The 18,786-nt window shown below is 53.8% G+C and overlaps 1 protein-coding gene across 1 annotated transcript in view; it reads left to right on the top strand.

Annotated features, from left to right (window-relative positions):
- Positions 1 to 18,786, top strand: part of CFAP65 (cilia and flagella associated protein 65) — a 43,525-nt gene that overhangs the window by 21,572 nt on the left and 3,167 nt on the right. Inside the window, exons 15-30 of the mRNA XM_059052890.2 lie at positions 768 to 905; positions 2,343 to 2,588; positions 3,159 to 3,383; positions 4,275 to 4,433; positions 4,662 to 4,812; positions 5,270 to 5,398; positions 6,487 to 6,700; positions 7,011 to 7,139; positions 11,056 to 11,232; positions 11,523 to 11,589; positions 11,735 to 11,845; positions 14,374 to 14,565; positions 14,673 to 14,831; positions 16,004 to 16,147; positions 16,304 to 16,417; positions 16,610 to 16,717. Of these exons, the coding sequence (XP_058908873.1) occupies positions 768 to 905; positions 2,343 to 2,588; positions 3,159 to 3,383; positions 4,275 to 4,433; positions 4,662 to 4,812; positions 5,270 to 5,398; positions 6,487 to 6,700; positions 7,011 to 7,139; positions 11,056 to 11,232; positions 11,523 to 11,589; positions 11,735 to 11,845; positions 14,374 to 14,565; positions 14,673 to 14,831; positions 16,004 to 16,147; positions 16,304 to 16,417; positions 16,610 to 16,717 (2,463 nt within the window). The remainder of the gene's footprint in view (positions 1 to 767; positions 906 to 2,342; positions 2,589 to 3,158; positions 3,384 to 4,274; positions 4,434 to 4,661; positions 4,813 to 5,269; positions 5,399 to 6,486; positions 6,701 to 7,010; positions 7,140 to 11,055; positions 11,233 to 11,522; positions 11,590 to 11,734; positions 11,846 to 14,373; positions 14,566 to 14,672; positions 14,832 to 16,003; positions 16,148 to 16,303; positions 16,418 to 16,609; positions 16,718 to 18,786) is intronic.

The following is an 18,786-nucleotide window of genomic DNA, read 5'->3' as shown; positions in this document are numbered from 1 at the left end:
TTCCCCTTCCCCTTCCCCGAGTCCTCAAGTTCATTCTCTACGTCTGCGTCTTTATTCCTGTCCTGCCCCTAGGTTCTTCAGAACCATTTTTTTTTTTAGATTCCATATATATGTGTTAGCATACGGCATTTGTTTTTCTCTTTCCGACTTAGTTCACTCTGTATGACAGACTCTAGGTCCATCCACCTCACTACAAATAACTCAATTTCATTTCTTTTTATGACTGAGTAATATTCTATTGTATATATGTGCATGTCTTCTTTATCCATTCATCTGTCGATGGACACTTAGGTTGCTTCCATGTCCTGGCTATTGCAAATAGAGCTGCAATGAACATTGTGGTACATGACTCTTTTTGAGTCATGGTTTTCTCAGGGTATATGCCCAGTAGTGGGATTGCTGGGACTAGAACATTTAAAATGACGTTTGTGGCTCACACTTGTGGCTTGCATTATATTTCTGTTGGCCAGTGCTCTCTGGGCACATTCCTGCAGGATGAATGCTGCTTTCACATCCCAGCCCCACCCCCCGCTGCCTGGGAGGATCAAAGAGCACGTTTGCTGAGTGCTCAGTGCTGAGTGCTCAGGGCAGGGCCTGGCGCACAGCGGGAGGGGCTGCTATGACTGCTGTTCTCCGCGCAGTCTTCCCAGAGGACCCCTCCCTCTGGGCCCCATGTAGGGCTCCTGCAGTACAGGGCAGGCAAGCTGGGGTGCCCCACAGGGTCAGACACAGGACTCAGCCTATCCATGGGTCCGGCCCTCCTGCAGGTCCTGCGGAGCTACAACAATATCGAAGAGGACTGCACTGTGTGCCCGTCCTGGTGCCTGAGGCTCCGGGCACGAGGCCACAGCTACTGTGCTGGCTTGGAGCACCACATCCCTCAGTATACCCTGGATGCCCCCAAGGTGAGCGTGGCTCCAGCGGCGGTGGGAGGTGGAACAGGGGAGCCTGGCTCCTGCCGTGGCCTGCAGATCCCTCTCCCGTCTCTGATGGCCTCAGAAACATGTCGAGCAGCCTCCCTGGCCGTCCCAGCCTCCCCACTGCCAGCCCCTGGGGCTCTGCGCCCATCAAGGACTCTCTCCTGGACCGCAGCACCGGGACTGGGAAGAGGCTGAAGCTTAGACCTATGGCTCTGGCCCGCCCCATCTGAAATACTCCCCGGTCCTCTCACTCAGGTTTAAAAGTCTCCAGCTCCTCTATTCGCTATGTTTACTGAGTGCCTGCTAGGGATATGACCACCCACGTCGTGAGCCCCTGCCCGTGAGGATCATCCAGCTCTGGAGGGGTCGCACAGCCCGCCCCTTGGTTTAACCCCATCCATCCTCGGGGAGTCATCCTTCCCAGGTCTCTCAGAAGGGCCCTTGGAGGCCCCGTCGGACCTGAGCCCCAGGATGACACAAGGCTGAGAAACATAGACTCTAGAGCCAGGTGGCCAGGTTCTAATCCTGGTTTCTCCTTCGATGCCTCTTCCCAGCTTCCATTTCCATCGTCAGTCTTTTCATCCGTCTGCACTTCCCCCACGCCTCATGTTGCTAGAAAGGTGCCACTTTTGGACAATGTGCTTGGGGTGATCTTGCCCCCCCACTAGTTATACTTCTACTCAAGGGCACCCCTTCCCAAAGCCCTCCTAACTGCACAGGGACCCCCTCGCGGACCCTGACCCCGAGCCCTTTCCCTCGGCCAGTTCCTCGCAGCAGTTTGTGGCCTTTACTAAAATCCAGCAGATCCTGGGCCCATGTTTCTCCTACCCCCACTGCCTCACGCCCGGTGCTCATCGCCCCAGCAGGATGGGGCACCCAGGGCAGCGATTTCAGCGATTTGATGTTTCGTACCGGGCCCAGCTCTTTGCCTGGTGCTGGCCACACCCTAAATGCTTAAGGAATGTTTGGAAGCTGGGATGGCTGGGGCTTTCCCTTTCCCCGAGTGGGGTTCCCCTAAGCTACCAGCATGAGAATCATCTAGAAGGGGCTGCTTACCCCCAGAGCTTCTGGACCAAGATCTTGGAAACTGGGTTCTCCAAAGGATGATTTGAGGGCACCCTAAGATGGAAGAAACTTGGGGTGGGGGGTCTCAGAGGCCTGAGTTTTCCGGAGCCTCTTCCTGTGGCCACCCCACCTCTCTGCCTGGAGGTCTCTGGAAGCACTTTTTGGTGCGAAGCTGTGTCCCTCCATTCCCCGCCCCCAGGGCACTGGCTGGGTTGTGCAGAGGCGTCTTGGATCTCCTGAGGGATGGCTCCAGCCAAGTCCACACAGACTTCCCTGAGTGTGTGTGTGTGGGGGGGGGGGAGGGGATGGGCAGGGCGTGTAGATCTGAGCATGGGTCCCTCTTCTCTCGCACCCCAGCTATTTCCTGCAGTGTCCCCCAGCGAACCCTCCTACCGCAGCCTGCTCCTGATCAACAAAGACTCCATGCTTCTGACCTTCAATATGGCCCCCAGAAGCAGCCCGGACGTCTCCCTACGGCCCAGCTCGGGCCTCGTGGCCCCTGGGGCCCACCAGATCTTCCTCATCTCTACCTACCCCAAGGGCACCTCCTGGAAGCAGCATGTTTTCTACTTGCAGTTCAATTTCTGCCCCCAGTATCTCAAGGTAGGAGGCAGGGGGAAGGACTGGGTCCTCAGGAGGGGGCCATAGTCTGGGGCTTCCCTTTTCAAAGCCACATTCTGGGACTGGCCTCTAAAGCTCCCCTAAAGTAGCTCAGGGGCTATTCCTCCTCCAGGAAGTGGCACGGCAGGGAGAGGACCCCTCGGCCACATCTGGGAACAGCTATCCTCAGGACCCTGTCTGTCCACCTTATGGGGTCGGGACAAGAAAAGGGGTGCAGAGGTCCCCAAGGAAAGACTGTGGGCCACCCAAGACTCATATCTGCAGGTGGTAGAAGGGTGTTTGGGGCCAGGGCAGGGAAAGGGTCCAGGGTGTTGGACCCACGTCTGGCCCATGAAATGGTCTGTACATCCTCTTTCAGTTCCTGAGTTCTTTTCCTTATCTCCTGGGTCAGTCACTACATACTCTGCGTTTGACAGAAGCTGCCCATGCGCAGGCTGGTGGAGGGCCTTTTGCTGCCCTCTCCGAGGGGGAAAAGCTGCCCGCCCGTGACTTTTGGGGGAGCCAGGGCTGCAGGGTGATGTCAGGGCACTGTCCTCCCTTCACTGGCCCCAGGAGGTAAGCATGCAGAGCCGGGAGGAGCCGCTGCAGCTGAAGCTGGACACCTGTAAAAGCGTCTTCTTCAAGCCCACCTGGGTGGGTTGCTCCTCCACCAGCCTCTTCACCTTCCAAAACCCCTCGCGTCTACCTCTGGAGTTTGAGTGGAGGGTCTCCCAGCAGCACCGGAAGATGCTGGCCGCGCAGCCCACCAGGGGGATCATCCAGCCCAATGAGAGCCTTGTGAGTGCCCTGCCACACTGCCGAGGCCCAGAGGGAAGGAGCCCGCCATCCTCACCTTCACCGTCGTCTCTTACTCATGCCTATCGGGGGGCAGGCTTACCCTCCTATTCAATCCACAGTCATTTCTTCCAGCCTTAGGGGTCGGTATGATTGTTACCACACCCCCATTTTACAAAGAAGAATTGAGACTTAGAGGGGAAAAGTAGCCATTTACTGAGACAGTGAATTAGGAGGTGCAAAGCTGGGACTTGAAGCAGGGTTTCTGACGTCAGTGCCCAGAAACGAGTCCACTCTCCATCCCTGGTCCCCACAGTGGTGAGAGCACTGGGAGATGGCATGGAGCCAAATGGGTGGCTGTCGTTAAGGAGTGAGGAAGAGGGCTCGTGGGCGCCAAAGTGGCAGGTCCCTGGAGGGGGCACGGGTGGGACCCAAACTAGCAGACTCCCATCCCTGGTCTAGGGCCTCCTAGTTGGGGAGGCCAAACTTGAGCCAAGAGCCGCCAACACACGGTGTCTGTTAGAAGCCGGGGGTAGTAACCTGCAAGGCGAGAGACCACACAGACTTTGGAGTCAACCACAAGAGTTCATACCCCAGCTCCTACCAAGCGCCCTCATCAGCTATGTGACCTTGGGCAAGTTACCCCACTTCTCTGAGTCTCCAGTTTCTCATCAGACAATGAGGCACTAAAATAATACCACTTACCTCGTGGGGCTAAGGGATCGAGGGGCTAAGGGAGATGACATAGCACATGATGTGTGTAAGTGCCTGGCTCGGGGAGACACTCGAGTGGGTCACCATAGCCTGATATCCTGCAGCGGGACCTTAGACGTCCAAGAGCCTGGGCAGGGGTTCCCAGAGACCCCCATGCAGGGCTAATCTCTGTGACCCCAGACGCTGACGTGGACCTTCAGCCCTCTGGAGGAGACCAAGTACCTGTTCCGAGTGGGGCTGTGGGTCTGGGAAGCTGGCCTGCCCCCAGACACCAAGCCCTCCGCCACCACCCACTACATGCTCCGGCTGGTGGGCATGGGCATTGCCAGCAGCCTCTCCGTGAGTGGGAGGAGCCGGCGGGTAGGGGAGGGGGCAGGGGACCAGGGCACATGCGGGAGGGAAGGCCCCAGGGCGCCTGAACGCAGGGGGTTGGGAGTCTTCTGGCCCCCCGGCTCTCACCCCTGGACCTGCCCTTCCTTGGGGATTCTCTGAGGCCAGGGTTGGGAAAGACGGGGCCGTGGACCCGGGGGAGCCCCCCACCCCGGCCTGGCTGACTCTGGCCCTCAGGCAAAGGAAAAGGAGCTGGACTTTGGGAACGTGCTGGTGAACAGCAAGCAGAGCAGGATGCTGGTGCTCCTGAACGACGGCAACTGCACCCTCTATTACCGCCTGTTCCTGGAGCAGTGCAGCCCTGAGGCTGTCGGCAATGGCCCCCTCGGTACTCAGGCCTGGGCGGGAACTGGGCTGGGAGGCGGGCAATGAGGGGCGCTGGTTAAGACTGGCTAACCAGACCATGGTTCGGGGGCAGGCAGAGCAGGGCTTAAAACTTGGTGCTTCCACTTCCTAGATGTGTGGCGTTGCCGGGCGATTGTCCCCTCTGAGCCTCAGCTCCCTCATCTGTAAAATGGGGCTACTGGTGGGGCCTGCCTCACCGGGCAGCTAGGTGGCGCAAAGTGCTTAGCAGATGCCAGTGACACCAAGACACGTCCTCACACTGTCTTGATCTGGAGGAAGCACTCTGCTCCCCATTTCCTGGCTCAGGGCCTGCTCTCTAACCAGAGCAATGCTGGTCCAGGGGAGAGTATCTGGGGCGGAGCAAGAGGAAAGGCTGGACCTCTCTGGGCTGCACTGAGGGCCTCCTCTGCCCTTGACCCCACCCGGTCATTCCTGAGCAGCTCTGCAGCTGGGCCGCACAGAGGGGAGCATGCCGCCCCGGTCCCAGGACACCATCTGCCTGACCGCCTGTCCCAAACACCGCTCCCAGCACTCCTGGACCATCAGCTACTCTCTCCTCTCCCACAGAGGTACGTGGGCCATCTGACATGGAGAGTCAGGACCAGGGAGGAAAGGGGGAGGACTGTGTGAGCAGGACTTGGGGTGGGAGGATGCCAAGTGTTCAGACAGAGCTAGCAGAGTGGGTGTGAGTGCGCCGGGGTGTGCCTTTGGGTGTCTGGTGTATATGCCTCATACCAACCACATCTGTATGTGTGGGTGTCCGTTTGTGTGTGCCTGAGCTGCGGAGGACTCAACGTGAAGAGCTGGGTGCTGTGCTGATTTACTGTGGGATCTTAAGCAAATCCTCAGCTGCCCTGGGCCTCAGTTTCCTCCTTCATAAAATGAGGTTGTTACCATCCTGCCCCGGGGCTGCCTGGTAGGAGTCCAGCACAGGAGAGTGGCTAAGAGTGTGGGATCCCTGGAATTGGATCCTGGCCTCAGCACTTATTAGCCATGTAATCTTAGTGTCTTGTTTAACCTCCCTATGCCTCAGTTTCCACATCTGTAAAATGGGGATAATAATGGTGCACAGGCAAAAAAATAAAGTACATGTTACCACACGGGCAAACCTTGAAAACATTATGCCAAGTGAAAGGAGCCAGTCCCAAAAAGCTACACATTGTATGATTCCATTCATGTGAGACACCCAGAATAGGCAAATCTACAGAGACAGAAAGTAGATTAGTGGTTGCCCGGGGTGAAAGGAGAGTGACAGGTACTTGGTACTGGGTTTCTTTGGGAAAGCCTGAAAATGTTCTAAACTTTGTGGTGATGGTTGCACAACTCTGAATATACAAAAAAAAAAAATCACTGAATTGCATGTGTTAAAAGGGTTAATTTTATGGCATATAGATTATATCTCAATAAAGCCATTAGTAAGTATTATCCATAGTTTGAAAACAGTGCACAGTGGTGTTTGCAAAGCACTTAGGACAGTGCCTGGTCCATAGAAAGTATCAGATAAAGTTTGGCTTTTGTTGGAAGCATCCCAGAGTCTGCTCCTGACAAGGGTCCTGGGACAGGTTTCCCGGGACCCCTGCATCCTCAGCCTGTACGCCCCGCCCCAGGGGAGCTGGGAGGTGAGCCCAGCCCTCTCTCCCACACCGCTTTCCCCCAGATAACAAGGTTGGGGAGAAGCAGGAGCTGTGTCGCGTGTCCCTGATGGCCGTGTACCCCCTACTCTCCATCCTGGATATCTGCTCCATGGGCAGCACCGAGGGTATCACCCGGAAGCACCTGTGGCGCCTCTTCTCCCTAGACCTGCTCAACAGTTACTTGGAGCGCGACCCCACCCCCTGGGAACTCACCTACAAAGTGCCCACCCGGCACAGGTGAGGTGGGCCTGGGGCAGAGGCAGGGCCTGTCTGGGGATGTTCTTGGAGCTTTCCGTCCATGCCCTCGGCCCCAGGCCCTGTCCAAGAAGGGGCTCCCTATCTCCTCCCCAATTCCTGCCCATCCCCGGAGGAGCATGGAGAAGGCAGGGATGGGCTTGAGGTCTAAAGTTCTGACCCACCCCTGCCCCTGAGTCCCAGATTCTCCAATTCTCACCTGTGGGGAGATGGGTGCCAAGCCAGCCGCCCCTGGAAGGGCCCCATCCTGTCCCCAGCCCTGTTCCTGAGACCATTTCTCTGCTCCACACAGCACCAGCCAGATCCCCTCTGTCTTCACCCCTCTGAAGCTCAACTTCAATTTTGGGGCAGCTCCAATAGACGCCCCACCCTCTGTGGTGCTCCTGGCCCTGAAGAACAGTGGAGTGGTGCCCCTGGACTGGTACAGAGGCGGGGCCCGGGGGTGGGTGGGGGACAGGGGCTTGGAGGCCTTCTCTTGCTGGTGGTAGCCCTGGCCGCCTGGTGTCTGTGAAGTGTGGCCCCCGCCCCCACTGAAGGACGTAGAGGCCAGGGTGGGACTAGGGCCGCCCAGCATGACACCAGGCCTGTCACTGGCTGAGTCAGGTCCACAGGCTCGGAAATAGTAGAATCACCCTATGGAGACCGGCAGGCTCATCTTCAGAGCTTAAGAAATGAGAAGTAACCGTCACGCATCTGCTGCACGCTAGCCACTGGGCTTTATGAGCCTCTTCTCCTCCGAGCCTCACACCAACCCTGTGAAAACAATCCCCCTCTGCTGACTCTTTCACAGATGGGAGGCTAAGGACTCAACCAAGAGCATTCAGCCATTAGAGGCAGAGCCAAGTTCAAGCCCAGATTTGTCCAACTCCAGAATCCCCACCTACACTGGTTAGTCAGCAAGAAGCTGCGAGGTGCTCCTGCATCCCGGGCATTGTGCTAGGCGCTGGGGCAGCCCCGACAGAGCGCCAGGCCAATGGGGGCCGGGCCTGCACGGGGGTGAGTTGAGGGTCTCTGGCAGGAAAGGACCGCGCTCTGCTGCCACAGCACTGTCGTCAGGGAGATGACAGGTCTGAGCAAAGCCAGGGGAGCTGCAGGAAGGGTCGAGGCTGGCCACGGGGCAGGCTGCACTTCCCCAGTCACATGGGGCCCAGGCCTGGAGACCTGAGCCCGCCAAGCTGCGCCCTTCCTGTGCTTGGCTTTCCTCCCACTGGGGTCCCAAACTGGTGCCCAGTAAGCATCCTGTTTCCATGCCAGCGCCATTTCTTTTTTTCCCTCCCTTCCTCTGCCACGTGCCTTGATTTCCTAGTCAACTTCCTTTTGATGACTTCCAACTTTGCTTGGCTAGACGGAGGTGAGAAAGAAGTGTCTCCATCCGGGTCAGACTTGGGGGAGAGAGCCAGGGGCCCAGCCCGGGCGTGGCAGTGAGTGGATAAGGGTGAACATATGCAGGGGGTGGGCATCTGTGATCTCAGGAAACTTCCTGCCTGAGCCGAGCCATGGGGTGCGTGTGGGTGAGGCTGGTGGGGGGGCTGCATCATCCGGGGTGCAGTGGCCACCCTGTACTCTCCGGGTTATCCTGCCCCTCCCTGTGGTGGAGGATGCTGGGGGAGCTGATCCATTAGGCGACTCCTGTCTGAGAAGGGCCGGGACCGTGAGTAACTCAGGGCTCCTGGCCCTGAGTGACTGGGAAGCTTGGCAGGCTGGTGGGGAAGGCCCAGGGCCCGCCTGGAGCTCTGGATCTGCCATTCCCCGAGTTGTTTGAGTGGCTGGGAGCCAGGCCCTGCAGGGCTCAGGAGTGGGGGCAGGAAAAGCGGCGCTGGCCTGTGTCCTGGTGTGGAGCAGGGTACTTTGGTGGATTGTGCATGCGTGTGTATTTGTGTAGGAGCAAGCCAGCTCACACTCTCCATGGAGAGCGTCCAGGTTGCTGGAAACTGGGGCGGGAGGAAAGCCGGGCAGAGTGCCCACCGAGCTGGGCCGTCCATTGGGAGATCATTGGAGGTTCAGGAAGGCAGTCCGTGCTTTTTCCCGGATTCCAAACGCAGGGAACCTTCCTTGGAAGGCTTGACTCTCCTAGGCTTTCTGTGTTGTTGTGTTTCCTTTCAATTTCTTAGAAGGCTATTTTTGAAAATTCTAGCCGGGTCTCTGCTAAACTCATAAGGAACAGACTGAAGGTTTTATTCCTGCCAAGACCAGTAAGAAATGGGGAGTGTGGACTTGGCCTGCAGGCATCAGCAGGCAGGACGGAAAACCTGCCGTGCATTTAAGGGGTGATCCCTCACAGGCATCAGATATATGGGTTAACATCATCTGTTCCCTCATTTATTCATTAAGTCATTGGCTAAATGTTGACTGGGGCTTCCTAGGTGCAGGCTCCAGGCCCAGAGCTCAGAATAGCAATGCAGATGAGCCCAGGCCCTGCCCTCCAGGTGGTGCAGGGTGACAAGTGCTGTGAAAGAGGCTTGTGCAGCCACTTGCCTCTGTTTTGGAAATGGTAGGTGGGGGTGGGCACATGAGAAAGGCTTCCTGGAAAAAGCTACAGCCAAGCTAGACCTGCAACCCAGGGAGCAGAGGCAGAGAGGCTGCAAAGAGCCTCCCAGACAGGGGGCCTAGCGCAGACATGGGTAAGAGAAGAGGGCACAGCGTGGCTGCAACGTTGATAGGGGGATGGGCAAGGCCTTGGACTCCTTCTCCTTCTGAGAAGGATTCGTGGCTTGAGGCAGGGGGACAGGTTGGCAGGCTTCCGCAGTCCCAAGATGGGGGCCCACACCCGAGGACTGGCAGGGAAAAGGGGGCTGCGATTATTTGGAGGGAGACTGGGTGAGGGCCAAGAGGGAAGCTATCCAGACAACCCCGAAGTATCAAGATCACCAGTTTTGCTGCTGGTCAATATCCTGCAAATAAAATGACAAAACAGTTTATTCACCTGTAGCAAGTCAGCCAATACAAGGGTGATGGAAGAAAAGTAAGAAACACCCCAGCTCCCTCTCTAGTCTGTCCTGGAGGGTTTGGCATGTGCTTCCACTCTCAGCACTGGTACAAGGCACAGACACAGGGACACAGCTACTCTTTCATTTCTTCTACCATAATGGCATGATGTTATACATATTACTCTCTGCTCAGGATTATAGCAATAACCTTTTCACTCAGCATTATGTCAATAACATTCCCTATAGATCAATAAGGTCAAGACATATAGATCTAACTCATTCTTTTTAATAGTTGCATAGTATTCCGTAATATGAATGGCCCTTACGTTTTAAAACCGCTCCTTTATTAGATGACATTTGTTGTTCCCAGTGCTTTTCTTTCCCCAGTGCTTTTTAATATATTTTGCCATCACTAACAAAGTTGTAATAAACATCCTGTGTGAGTATGTGTGTCTGTGTGCGTGTGTGCGCGTGTGCCTGCCTGCCTGCATGCACTTACATTTATTCCTGCAGCTTAGTTCCCCCAAATAGAATTTCTGAGTCAAAGGGCATTTTTTATTCTATGCACTTTTTATTCTAAAAGATGCTGCCATAATTCCTACAACAAAAGGTGGTAGCAATTTCTTCTCTCCCTACCTGTGTTCGAAGATGCCCCTTCTTTCTAAACGTACCAGCATTGGATGTAACTATTTGTCACGATTCAGATGTGAAAATATTTAAGATTGATTCAAGGGAGTTTTGATTTGCATTTCCCAACTCCCCTTGAACCTATTCAGATGTGTTGGCTGTTTTCTTTCCCCCTCCTGGCTGTTCCCTCTTCATAACCTCTGCCCGTTTTGAGGACAGTTCTGTGCCATCCCTCTGAGAGCGCAGGGATCCTTCTTTTCAGATTGTGACCTTGGGACCCCTTTGTCACTTATTTGGTCACCATTTAGAGTGCAGTATCTGCTTTAGTACAGAACCAGACATTACAGGGGCACTAATTCTATGCCCAGCCTTGCTTTGGATTCAAGACTACCAGCCCTCTTGGGGACCCTTGGTTGGTGCTGCTGGCATTCCTGGGTGGCTCAAATAGCCCTTCCTAACAGCTTGTCACACAAACCCCTCCAGGGTCAGTGCCCAGCTCAAAGTGGCCCACATATACAAGCAGCACCCTGAACCCTGGCACCCACAATGGGACCCCAATCTCCACTTTCCATTTAGTCACCAGGACCCCGCTTCTGTTCCTGGGTTTGGGGGCCATTATGAAATGAGAATCCACAACTGCTGCATTTGCCCAGCCATGCATGGATCAGCTTGCCTACTGGGGGATGAAGAAAAGGCCTCCATCCATCCTGCCTGGGGCTCAGAGCTCCTGCCTCTGTTCTGACTGAGAGGCTCCACCCCTTCTGCTTTGCACCCCTTTCCCAGGGCCTTCCTCTTCCCAAGTGACCAGCAGATCAACCTGGAGCTGTGGGCAGAGCAGGTGGAGTTTGACTGCACCGAGCTGCACCAAATGCGCGTGCAGGACCATTGCATATTCTCCATCAGCCCCAAGGCTGGGAGCCTGAGTCCTGGGCAAGAGCAGATGGTGGAGTTCAAATACAGGTGCTGCCCCCAGCGCCCGCCCTGCACCTCCAGTCCTGGAGACCCCCTTCCCCCCGACTCCTGGAGGACGCTGGCCTTGCACTGTGTGACTCCAGGGTACCCTGAGTGGCCACCACCCTGAGAAGGCCCCACCTTCCCACCTGCAGGGGAAGTGTCATTTTCCTCTTGCCCCATCCCAGCTCAGGGGTTTCCACGTAGCTGCCCCAAAGCCGTAGGTGTGCCATAACCTCTTGTTCTTCCACTCGTACCAGGGTTCAGTAACTCACCCCAGACTCTCTCCTCCCTTCCAGCCACCTGTTCATTGGCACTGATCGCCTCCCGGTACTCTTCAAGGTGTCGCATGGCCGGGAGATCCTGGTGAGGCCCAGCCCTGGTCCTGTCCCGGAAAACCAAGAGAGACACAGGGAGCCGTGCTCCCCAGAGAGACGGGGTCCAGATCTCTCTGCTGGGTACTTCAGTTCCTCCCAGGGAAGGATGCTACTCACAGGCTTTCTATTTCCAGCTAAATTTCATAGGTGTGACTGTGAAACTGGAGCAGAAGTACGTGCACTTCACCTCCACCAGCCATCAGTTCATCCCTGTCCCCATTGGTGACACACTGCCCCCAAGGCAGGTCAGTGGTCTACATTGTCCTGGCCACCAGGAGGCTTAAGTATTGATCTGTGTATCTGTATCAGCCCTTGACAGGATGACAAGGACCCTGCCCTCACTCTAAGAGGTGGGGTGGCAGGTTGAACCCCAAGACTGGGCTACTGGGAGAGACCCAAGGCGAGAGGCTTCAGCTTCTTGGCACTGGTGCTAAACCTTTTGCCAGGGCTCATTCCCATGCAAAAGCAGGGAGTTCCTTCCTCTAACACAGGGTTCTTCAAATTTCTTTGACCATGAGCCACACTAAAATATTTTGGAAAACCCAATACATACATACACATAAAACTGAAACAAAACAAATCAATACGTGCACCACCACATGCTAAGTACTCTGATGTTTTCTTTTTTATTTTATTCTGTTCCATTTTTTAAAATGTTTTATTTATTTTATTTTACTTATTTTTATATTTGGCTGTATTGGGTCTTCGTTGCTGTGCGCGGGCTTTCTTCTAGTTGCGGCAAGAAGGGGCTGCTCTTCGTTGAGGTGCGCAGGCTTCCCATTGCAGTGGTTTCTCTTGTTGCGGAGCACGGGCTCTAGGCGCACGGGCTTCAGTAGTCGTGGCACGTGGGCTCATTAGTTGTGGCTCAAGGGCTCTAGAGCGCAGGCTCAGTAGTAGTGGTGCACGGGCTTAGTTGCTCCGTGGGATCTTCCCGGACCGGGGCTCGAACCTGTGTCCCCTGCATTGGCAGGCGTGTTCTTAACCACTGCACCACCAGGGAAGCCCTGCTCCATTTTTTAAATGCTGGACATGACCTGATAAATTGGTTTCATGACCTGCTTACTAATGGGTCTCAGTCACAGTTTGAAAATCACTGCCCCAAAAAGGGTATCTTTCTGGAGCGTGAAAAGCTAGAATGTAAATCCTCAAAGCTATAGAATTTTCTTTATTAATTGGAGGGAATCAGGTTCTTTTGTTCTGAAGATGTACATTGGAAATCTCTGAGAGAGGATATAGTATTTTATTTATTTATTTATTTTGCGGTACGCGGGCCTCTCACTGTTGTGGCCTCTCCCGTTGCGGAGCACAGGCTCCGGACGCGCAGGCTCAGTGGCCATGGCTCACGGGCCCAGCCGCTCCGCGGCATGTGGGATCTTCCCGGACCGGGGCACGAACCCGCGTCCCCTGCATCGGCAGGCGGACTCTCAACCACTGCGCCACCAGGGAAACCCCAAGGAAATAGTATTTTCACAAACATTTCATGACTCTGAAATTTCTAAGAATTGAGAAGCCCTTGTGTTTCTGGGCAGGGGCCTCTAGCCACTCAGCCTAGAGGCAGAGGAATGGGCTTCCTAGACCTGAGAGGGGGTCTCATAGCCCCGAGCTCTGCTCACTGCCTTACACCACCCTTTACGCCACTGGCTTCCCAGAAGCCCCACCCAGAAGCCCAGACCCCCAAAAGAGAAGGCAAAGACTCACTTGCCTCCTGGAAAGCTTTCCAGAGAGATCAGACCACTCCTCCACGGCCCTGAACATAGACAATGGAAAAGGCCCCCAGATCTGGAGAAGACCCAGTTGCACCTCCAACCAAACTCCACAACTGCAGCCAAGCTTCCTTTTTCATTCATAAGATGATGAAAGATGGTGGCAAGACAGAATCACTGGGACTTGCTGGGGATTGGATCTGGGAAGTAAGAGAAAGGAATGGATGAAAAAATGTATTGGATTCCTAGTTTGGGCCACTGGAAATTATGTAGTGCCATCTGCTGAAACAAGATACACTAGGGGGAGGAATAGGTTTTAGAGTGAAGAGTTTGGTTTTGGCTGAATTTAAGAGGCCTATGAGACAATCAGGACGAGTTGTTTAGTAGCAGCTGGATGCCAGATCTGAAGCGCAGAGGGTGGTCCAAGCTAGAGAAAGAACAACAGCACATTCAGGAGTGGGTCCTGAGAAAGATGAGGGGGCTGGACCTAAATCCAGACAAACTCTTTATTCTCACTGTCTTCTGTTTTCTCATCTCTAACACGGAGGCTTTGGACCAGAAGGTCTCTGGTGTCAGGCAGGCCGTTCTGTGACTCCCCAACTTTGGAGCTAGTCTTGGGGGACCTCATATCTTCCTTCTGCCCCCTTATCTGCCTTTAAGCACAACTACCTCTAATGGCAGACATGGAAAGTGGCAGCCTCACAGGTAATTAGAATGAGAGCTTAGAAAACGATGAAGGGTCTGGATGGTGCGTGCATGGACATTTCCCTAAATTCCAACACTAGGGAAACAAGCATAAGTGTCCCCTTGTACCTTGACTAAGGTAAGTTGAGAGCAAATAAAATAAGAATTACAGATTATACTAAAATGTCACAGGTTGAAAATATAGTTATATACTTCTTGGGTGATCAAGCCATACGGGAAATCAGAGGTATTTAAGGGAGCTCTGGGACTGTAAGGGTGACGTCACGGGGATCAACCTGCCCACCCACAGTGGACACAGAATCCCAGGCTCTCTGCATTGCAGCCCTGAGCTGGTGTGGAGATTTCCCTATTCCTTCCCCCTGCAGATTTATGAGCTGTATAACGGTGGCTCGGTGCCCGTGACATATGAGATCCAGACCAGCGTCCTGTCGCAGGTTCAGGAAAAAAATTTTGGTCACCCCATCTTCTGCTGCCTCAACCCCAAAGGGGAGATCCAGCCAGGTACAACTGCTCTTGTCTTCTGGATCTTCTCCCCGATTGAGGCCAAGACCTACGTGGTGAGCAGCAGCCTGGTCTAACTCGGGTTTGGGGTGGGGGTTGGAAGTGGCCTCCCCAGCAGGCCTTGCTCTGACCAGTGCCTTCCCCCACCTTCCTAACTTCCCAGGTGGATGTTCCCATACACATCCTGGGATGGAACTCAGCCGTCATCCGCTTCCAGGGAGTGGGCTATGACCCTCACATCATGGGCGACACAGCCCCATTCCACAATATCTCCTCATGGGACAATAGCTCCATCCACTCGAGGCTGATGGTTCCTGGACAGGTAGGGGGAAGGGAGCTGGGAAGGCCTGAGGCTTAGGAGGAGACTGAGGGTCCAGGGTGTCCACTGCAGAGGGATGGGGAGGCTGCGAAAGAAGAGACGGAGTTGAGAAGGGAGGGATACAGAAGTGAACCTGGAACCAGCCCTCCTCCGGATCTAGGAGGCAGCACCAGCTCCATGAGAGGCTTACCCTGCCACCTAGTGCCCACACGTGTTCCTGCTCCAGCCACTCCACCTGCTGCAGGGCCCTCCACCCGCCCTTGCCTCTGGGCATTGGGATGGAGGTAGTGAAAAGAGTAGAAAAAAGCCCTGCCACTCTAGGGCTCTGAGATATTATCTTCATATAGAACAGTCTCTCCCCTGGACCTAGATGGATTTTGCTGAAATATCTAGGGTCAGTAACACTACCTTTAGCTCACACACTCCTCACTGTTGGGAGGTCTGACACATCCATCCATCTATTTCCCCACTGATCCACATGCCTGTTTATTCATCCATGTATCTCTCCATCCATCCATCCATCCATGCACTCATCCAGTTACTATCCACCAACACATCTGCCTGTCTACTCTTCCACTCCTCCCCTCTTTGGACTCTTACTGAAGGATGAGTACTGTGGGGTCACAGAGAAGAGCCAGACAAAGTCTCAGCTCTGAAGGCACTCAGGGTCTAGACAGAGAGAAAGTGCCCCTTCCATGGCCTCAATCTTTCCAGATACCCCTACAACACAGCTCCTGCTGTGTGCCCAGTGAAGATGCCAACAGCTGATCACCTACTAATTTACAACCATCCTTCAGAGACTCAAATTTTGTTGGCTTTAGTTCTGCCTTCTCTAAGCGAATTCTGATTTCTCAGCCCTTCCAAGCCTATTTTAATGGTCAAAATCATAGGCTTTAGAGTGAGACTGTCAGGGTTTACCCCAGCTGGGCCTGTGAGAGACCTTTGGAAAATTATTTACGCTCTCTGAACCTTAGCAGCACATCTACAAAGTGAAGATGATAGTAGTACCTATATATAGTAGTGGCCTATATATTGGGCCACTGTGAGGATCAAATGCATGTCAGTTGCCTACAGTGGTACCTGGCCTGTTGAAAGCACTCGGTGACTGGTAGTGGTTGCTATGCTTAGTATTTCTTCACCTCCCAAAGTTGCTGTTGTGTTGTCTCCACCAACAGAACGTCTTCCTGTCCCAATCTCATATCTCCCTGGGAAATATTCCTGTGCAGAGCAAGTGCAGCCGCCTGCTGTTCCTCAACAACATCTCCAAGAATGAGACAATTGTGTTTGTCTGGCAGCAGAAGGCTCTAGACTTTGGGGAGGTGAGAGTTCCCTGTGTTTGCAGAATCAGAACCTCCAGAGGGGCTCTAGACTCATCCCATCCCATCCCATCCCATCCCACCCCATCCCATCTCCTATCCCATCTTGTCCCATCCAATCCCTGTGAAGCTCCAGAGACTCTTCCCCCAAATAAATAGGTGTCTGTGAGTCCTATGAGAGGAAAGGTGGCTCCTGAAGAGACGATCCCATTTGTGGTGACCCTGAAGGCCTCAGTGCATGCCAGCTTCTATAGCATGGACCTGGTATGCAAGGTAGGATCAGCCTTAGCGAGAAGCTGGGATGGTGCGCCGCTCCTGGTCTTGAGGTGTGGGGTGGTCTGTGAGATCCCCAGACCCCCAGAGAGAGGCAAAGGCCAACCTCTGGAAGAGTGGGGGCCCCACAGCACAGGCCCAGGCCGAGGCCCTCCAGACCTTGGCCTTCTCTCTCCTTGTCCTGAGCCACAGGTGTACCGGCAGAAACTCCTGACGCAGTACCATAAGGAACTGCAGGAGTGGAGGGACGAGAAGGTGCGGCAGGAAGTGGAGTTCATCATCACAGATAGAAAAGCAAAGGTGAGGAGGGCAGGGTGGGCTTTGAACACCACAGAGCTTTCTGATTGGCCTTGCCAGAGGGGACAGAGGCGGTGATCAGAGGTGGTCCTAAAAAACTGGTCAGCCTGACTTAAGAGATTAGATTTCTTTCATTAGGCTAAGCATAGCACATCCCCAAGACACTCTCTGGATACTGAAAGCTGGCTGACCATTCCCTGCTTCATGTAGCCTGTATTTAATGAATATCTACCCGGTGCTGGGCACTGGGGACCCAGGGGAAACCAGGCAGAGCTCACCTTCTGATGGAAGAGAGTGTGGCGTAGTGGTTTCAGGTACAGGCTCTGGAAACAAATTGCCTGCGTTTGTTTCCTGACTTTGATGATTTCTAGCTCTGTGATCTTAGTCAAGTTATTTAACCTCTTAGTTCCCTCAACTTTATAATGGGGGGTAATATGACATCTGAGACTGGCTTCAAGATAATCCAGAGATGGGGTATAGATGAGACAAAATTGGCCATGAACTGCTAATTGTTGAAGCTGGGTGGGGGGTAATGGAAGAGTCTTTGTAGCACTCTCTCCACTTTTGTATACTTTTGAAATTTTCCATATTAAGAAGGTTAAAAAGGGAGTTCCCTGGTGTCCTAGTGGTTAGGATTCCGGGCTTCCACTGCCATGGCCCGGGTTCAACTGAGATCCCACAAGCTGTGCAGCATGGACAAAAAAAAAAAAAAAAAAAAAGGTTAAAAAGAAAAGTTGTTAAAATATTTTATTTTATTCTTTTTAAAATTTATAAATTTATTTTATTTATTTATTTTTGGCCGCATTGGATTTTCATTGCTGCGTACGGGCTTACTCTAGTTGTGGCGAGTGGGGGCTACGCTTATTTGCGGTGCCCACTCTTCGTTGCAGTGCCCGGGCTTCTCATTGCGGTGGCTTCTCTTGTTGCGGAGCATGGGCTGTAGGCGCGAGGGCTTCAGTAGTTGTGGCACGCGGGCTCAGTAGTTGTGGTTCACAGGCTCTAGAGCGCAGGCTCAGTAGCCGTGGCACTTAGTTGCTACGTGGCATGTGGGATCTTCCCAGACCAGGGCTCGAACCCGTGTCCCTTTCATTGGCAGGCGGATGCTTAACCACTGCACCACCAAGGAAGCCCCAAAATATTTTAAAATGTGAATAAATTGTTATCTGCTTTGTGGCATTGCTGCGAGGATTAAATGAGTTAATGCATGTAAAGTGCCTACAACAGTGCCTGGCACCCAGTAAGCACTCACTAAACATGGGCTATTACTATTTATGCAGGGGAGACTGATAATGAAGGATACAAAATATCCACCTTGGATCCTCCTCCCCAAGGTTGCTTTTTTTTTTTTTTGGTCTGCGTTGGGTCTTCATTGCTACTCGCAGGCTTTCTCTAGTTGCAGTGAGCAGGGGCTACTCTTCTTTGTGTTGCTTCTTATTGCATTGGCTTCTCCTGTTGTGGAGCACGGGCTCTAGGCACGCGGGCCTCAATAGCTGTGGCGCGCAGGCTCAGTAGTTGTGGTGCACAAGCTTAGTTGCTCTCCGGCACGTGGCATCTTCCCCGACCAGAGCTCAAACCCGTGACCCCTGCATTGGCAGGCGTATTCTTAACCACTGCGCCACCAGAGAAGTCCCCACGGTTGCATTCTTGCACCTCGATCCCCCCTGTGTACTCCACACTGAACCCCCAGGGAGACACCACTCCCCTCTGAACCTCTGGCCCAACTGTGAAGGCAAATCATGTCTTGAGGGCTATGGGAGAAGGGATTTCTGAATTAAGGCTTAATAAGGGAGGCTGTTTCCTTATCAACCCAAACCACAAAGCTCCAGGGCATCAGACAAGTACCCCTGGGGCAGCCTGCATTGTTTGGTGGCATCTCCATTTCTTTCCTTTAGTTAGGTAACCAGATTTTCCAAGTCTGCAGGCAGCACTTCCCTAGAGAAGGTTCTGGAAGAGGGTGTGGCTGGGAGTTGGGCAGAACCAAGAGGGCAGCAGGTGCTGACATTGATTTCAGGCCCTCCGTGGGTCAGCAAGAAGGGGAGGAAGAGGGGAGTCCCTCTAGGCCTCTTGCATCC

The sequence above is a fragment of the Kogia breviceps genome, chromosome 2, assembly GCF_026419965.1.
Source record: "Kogia breviceps isolate mKogBre1 chromosome 2, mKogBre1 haplotype 1, whole genome shotgun sequence".
NCBI lineage: Eukaryota > Metazoa > Chordata > Mammalia > Artiodactyla > Physeteridae > Kogia > Kogia breviceps.
The sequence above is the reverse complement of the archived record's forward strand: the minus strand, read 5'-3'. Positions and strand labels throughout refer to the sequence as shown.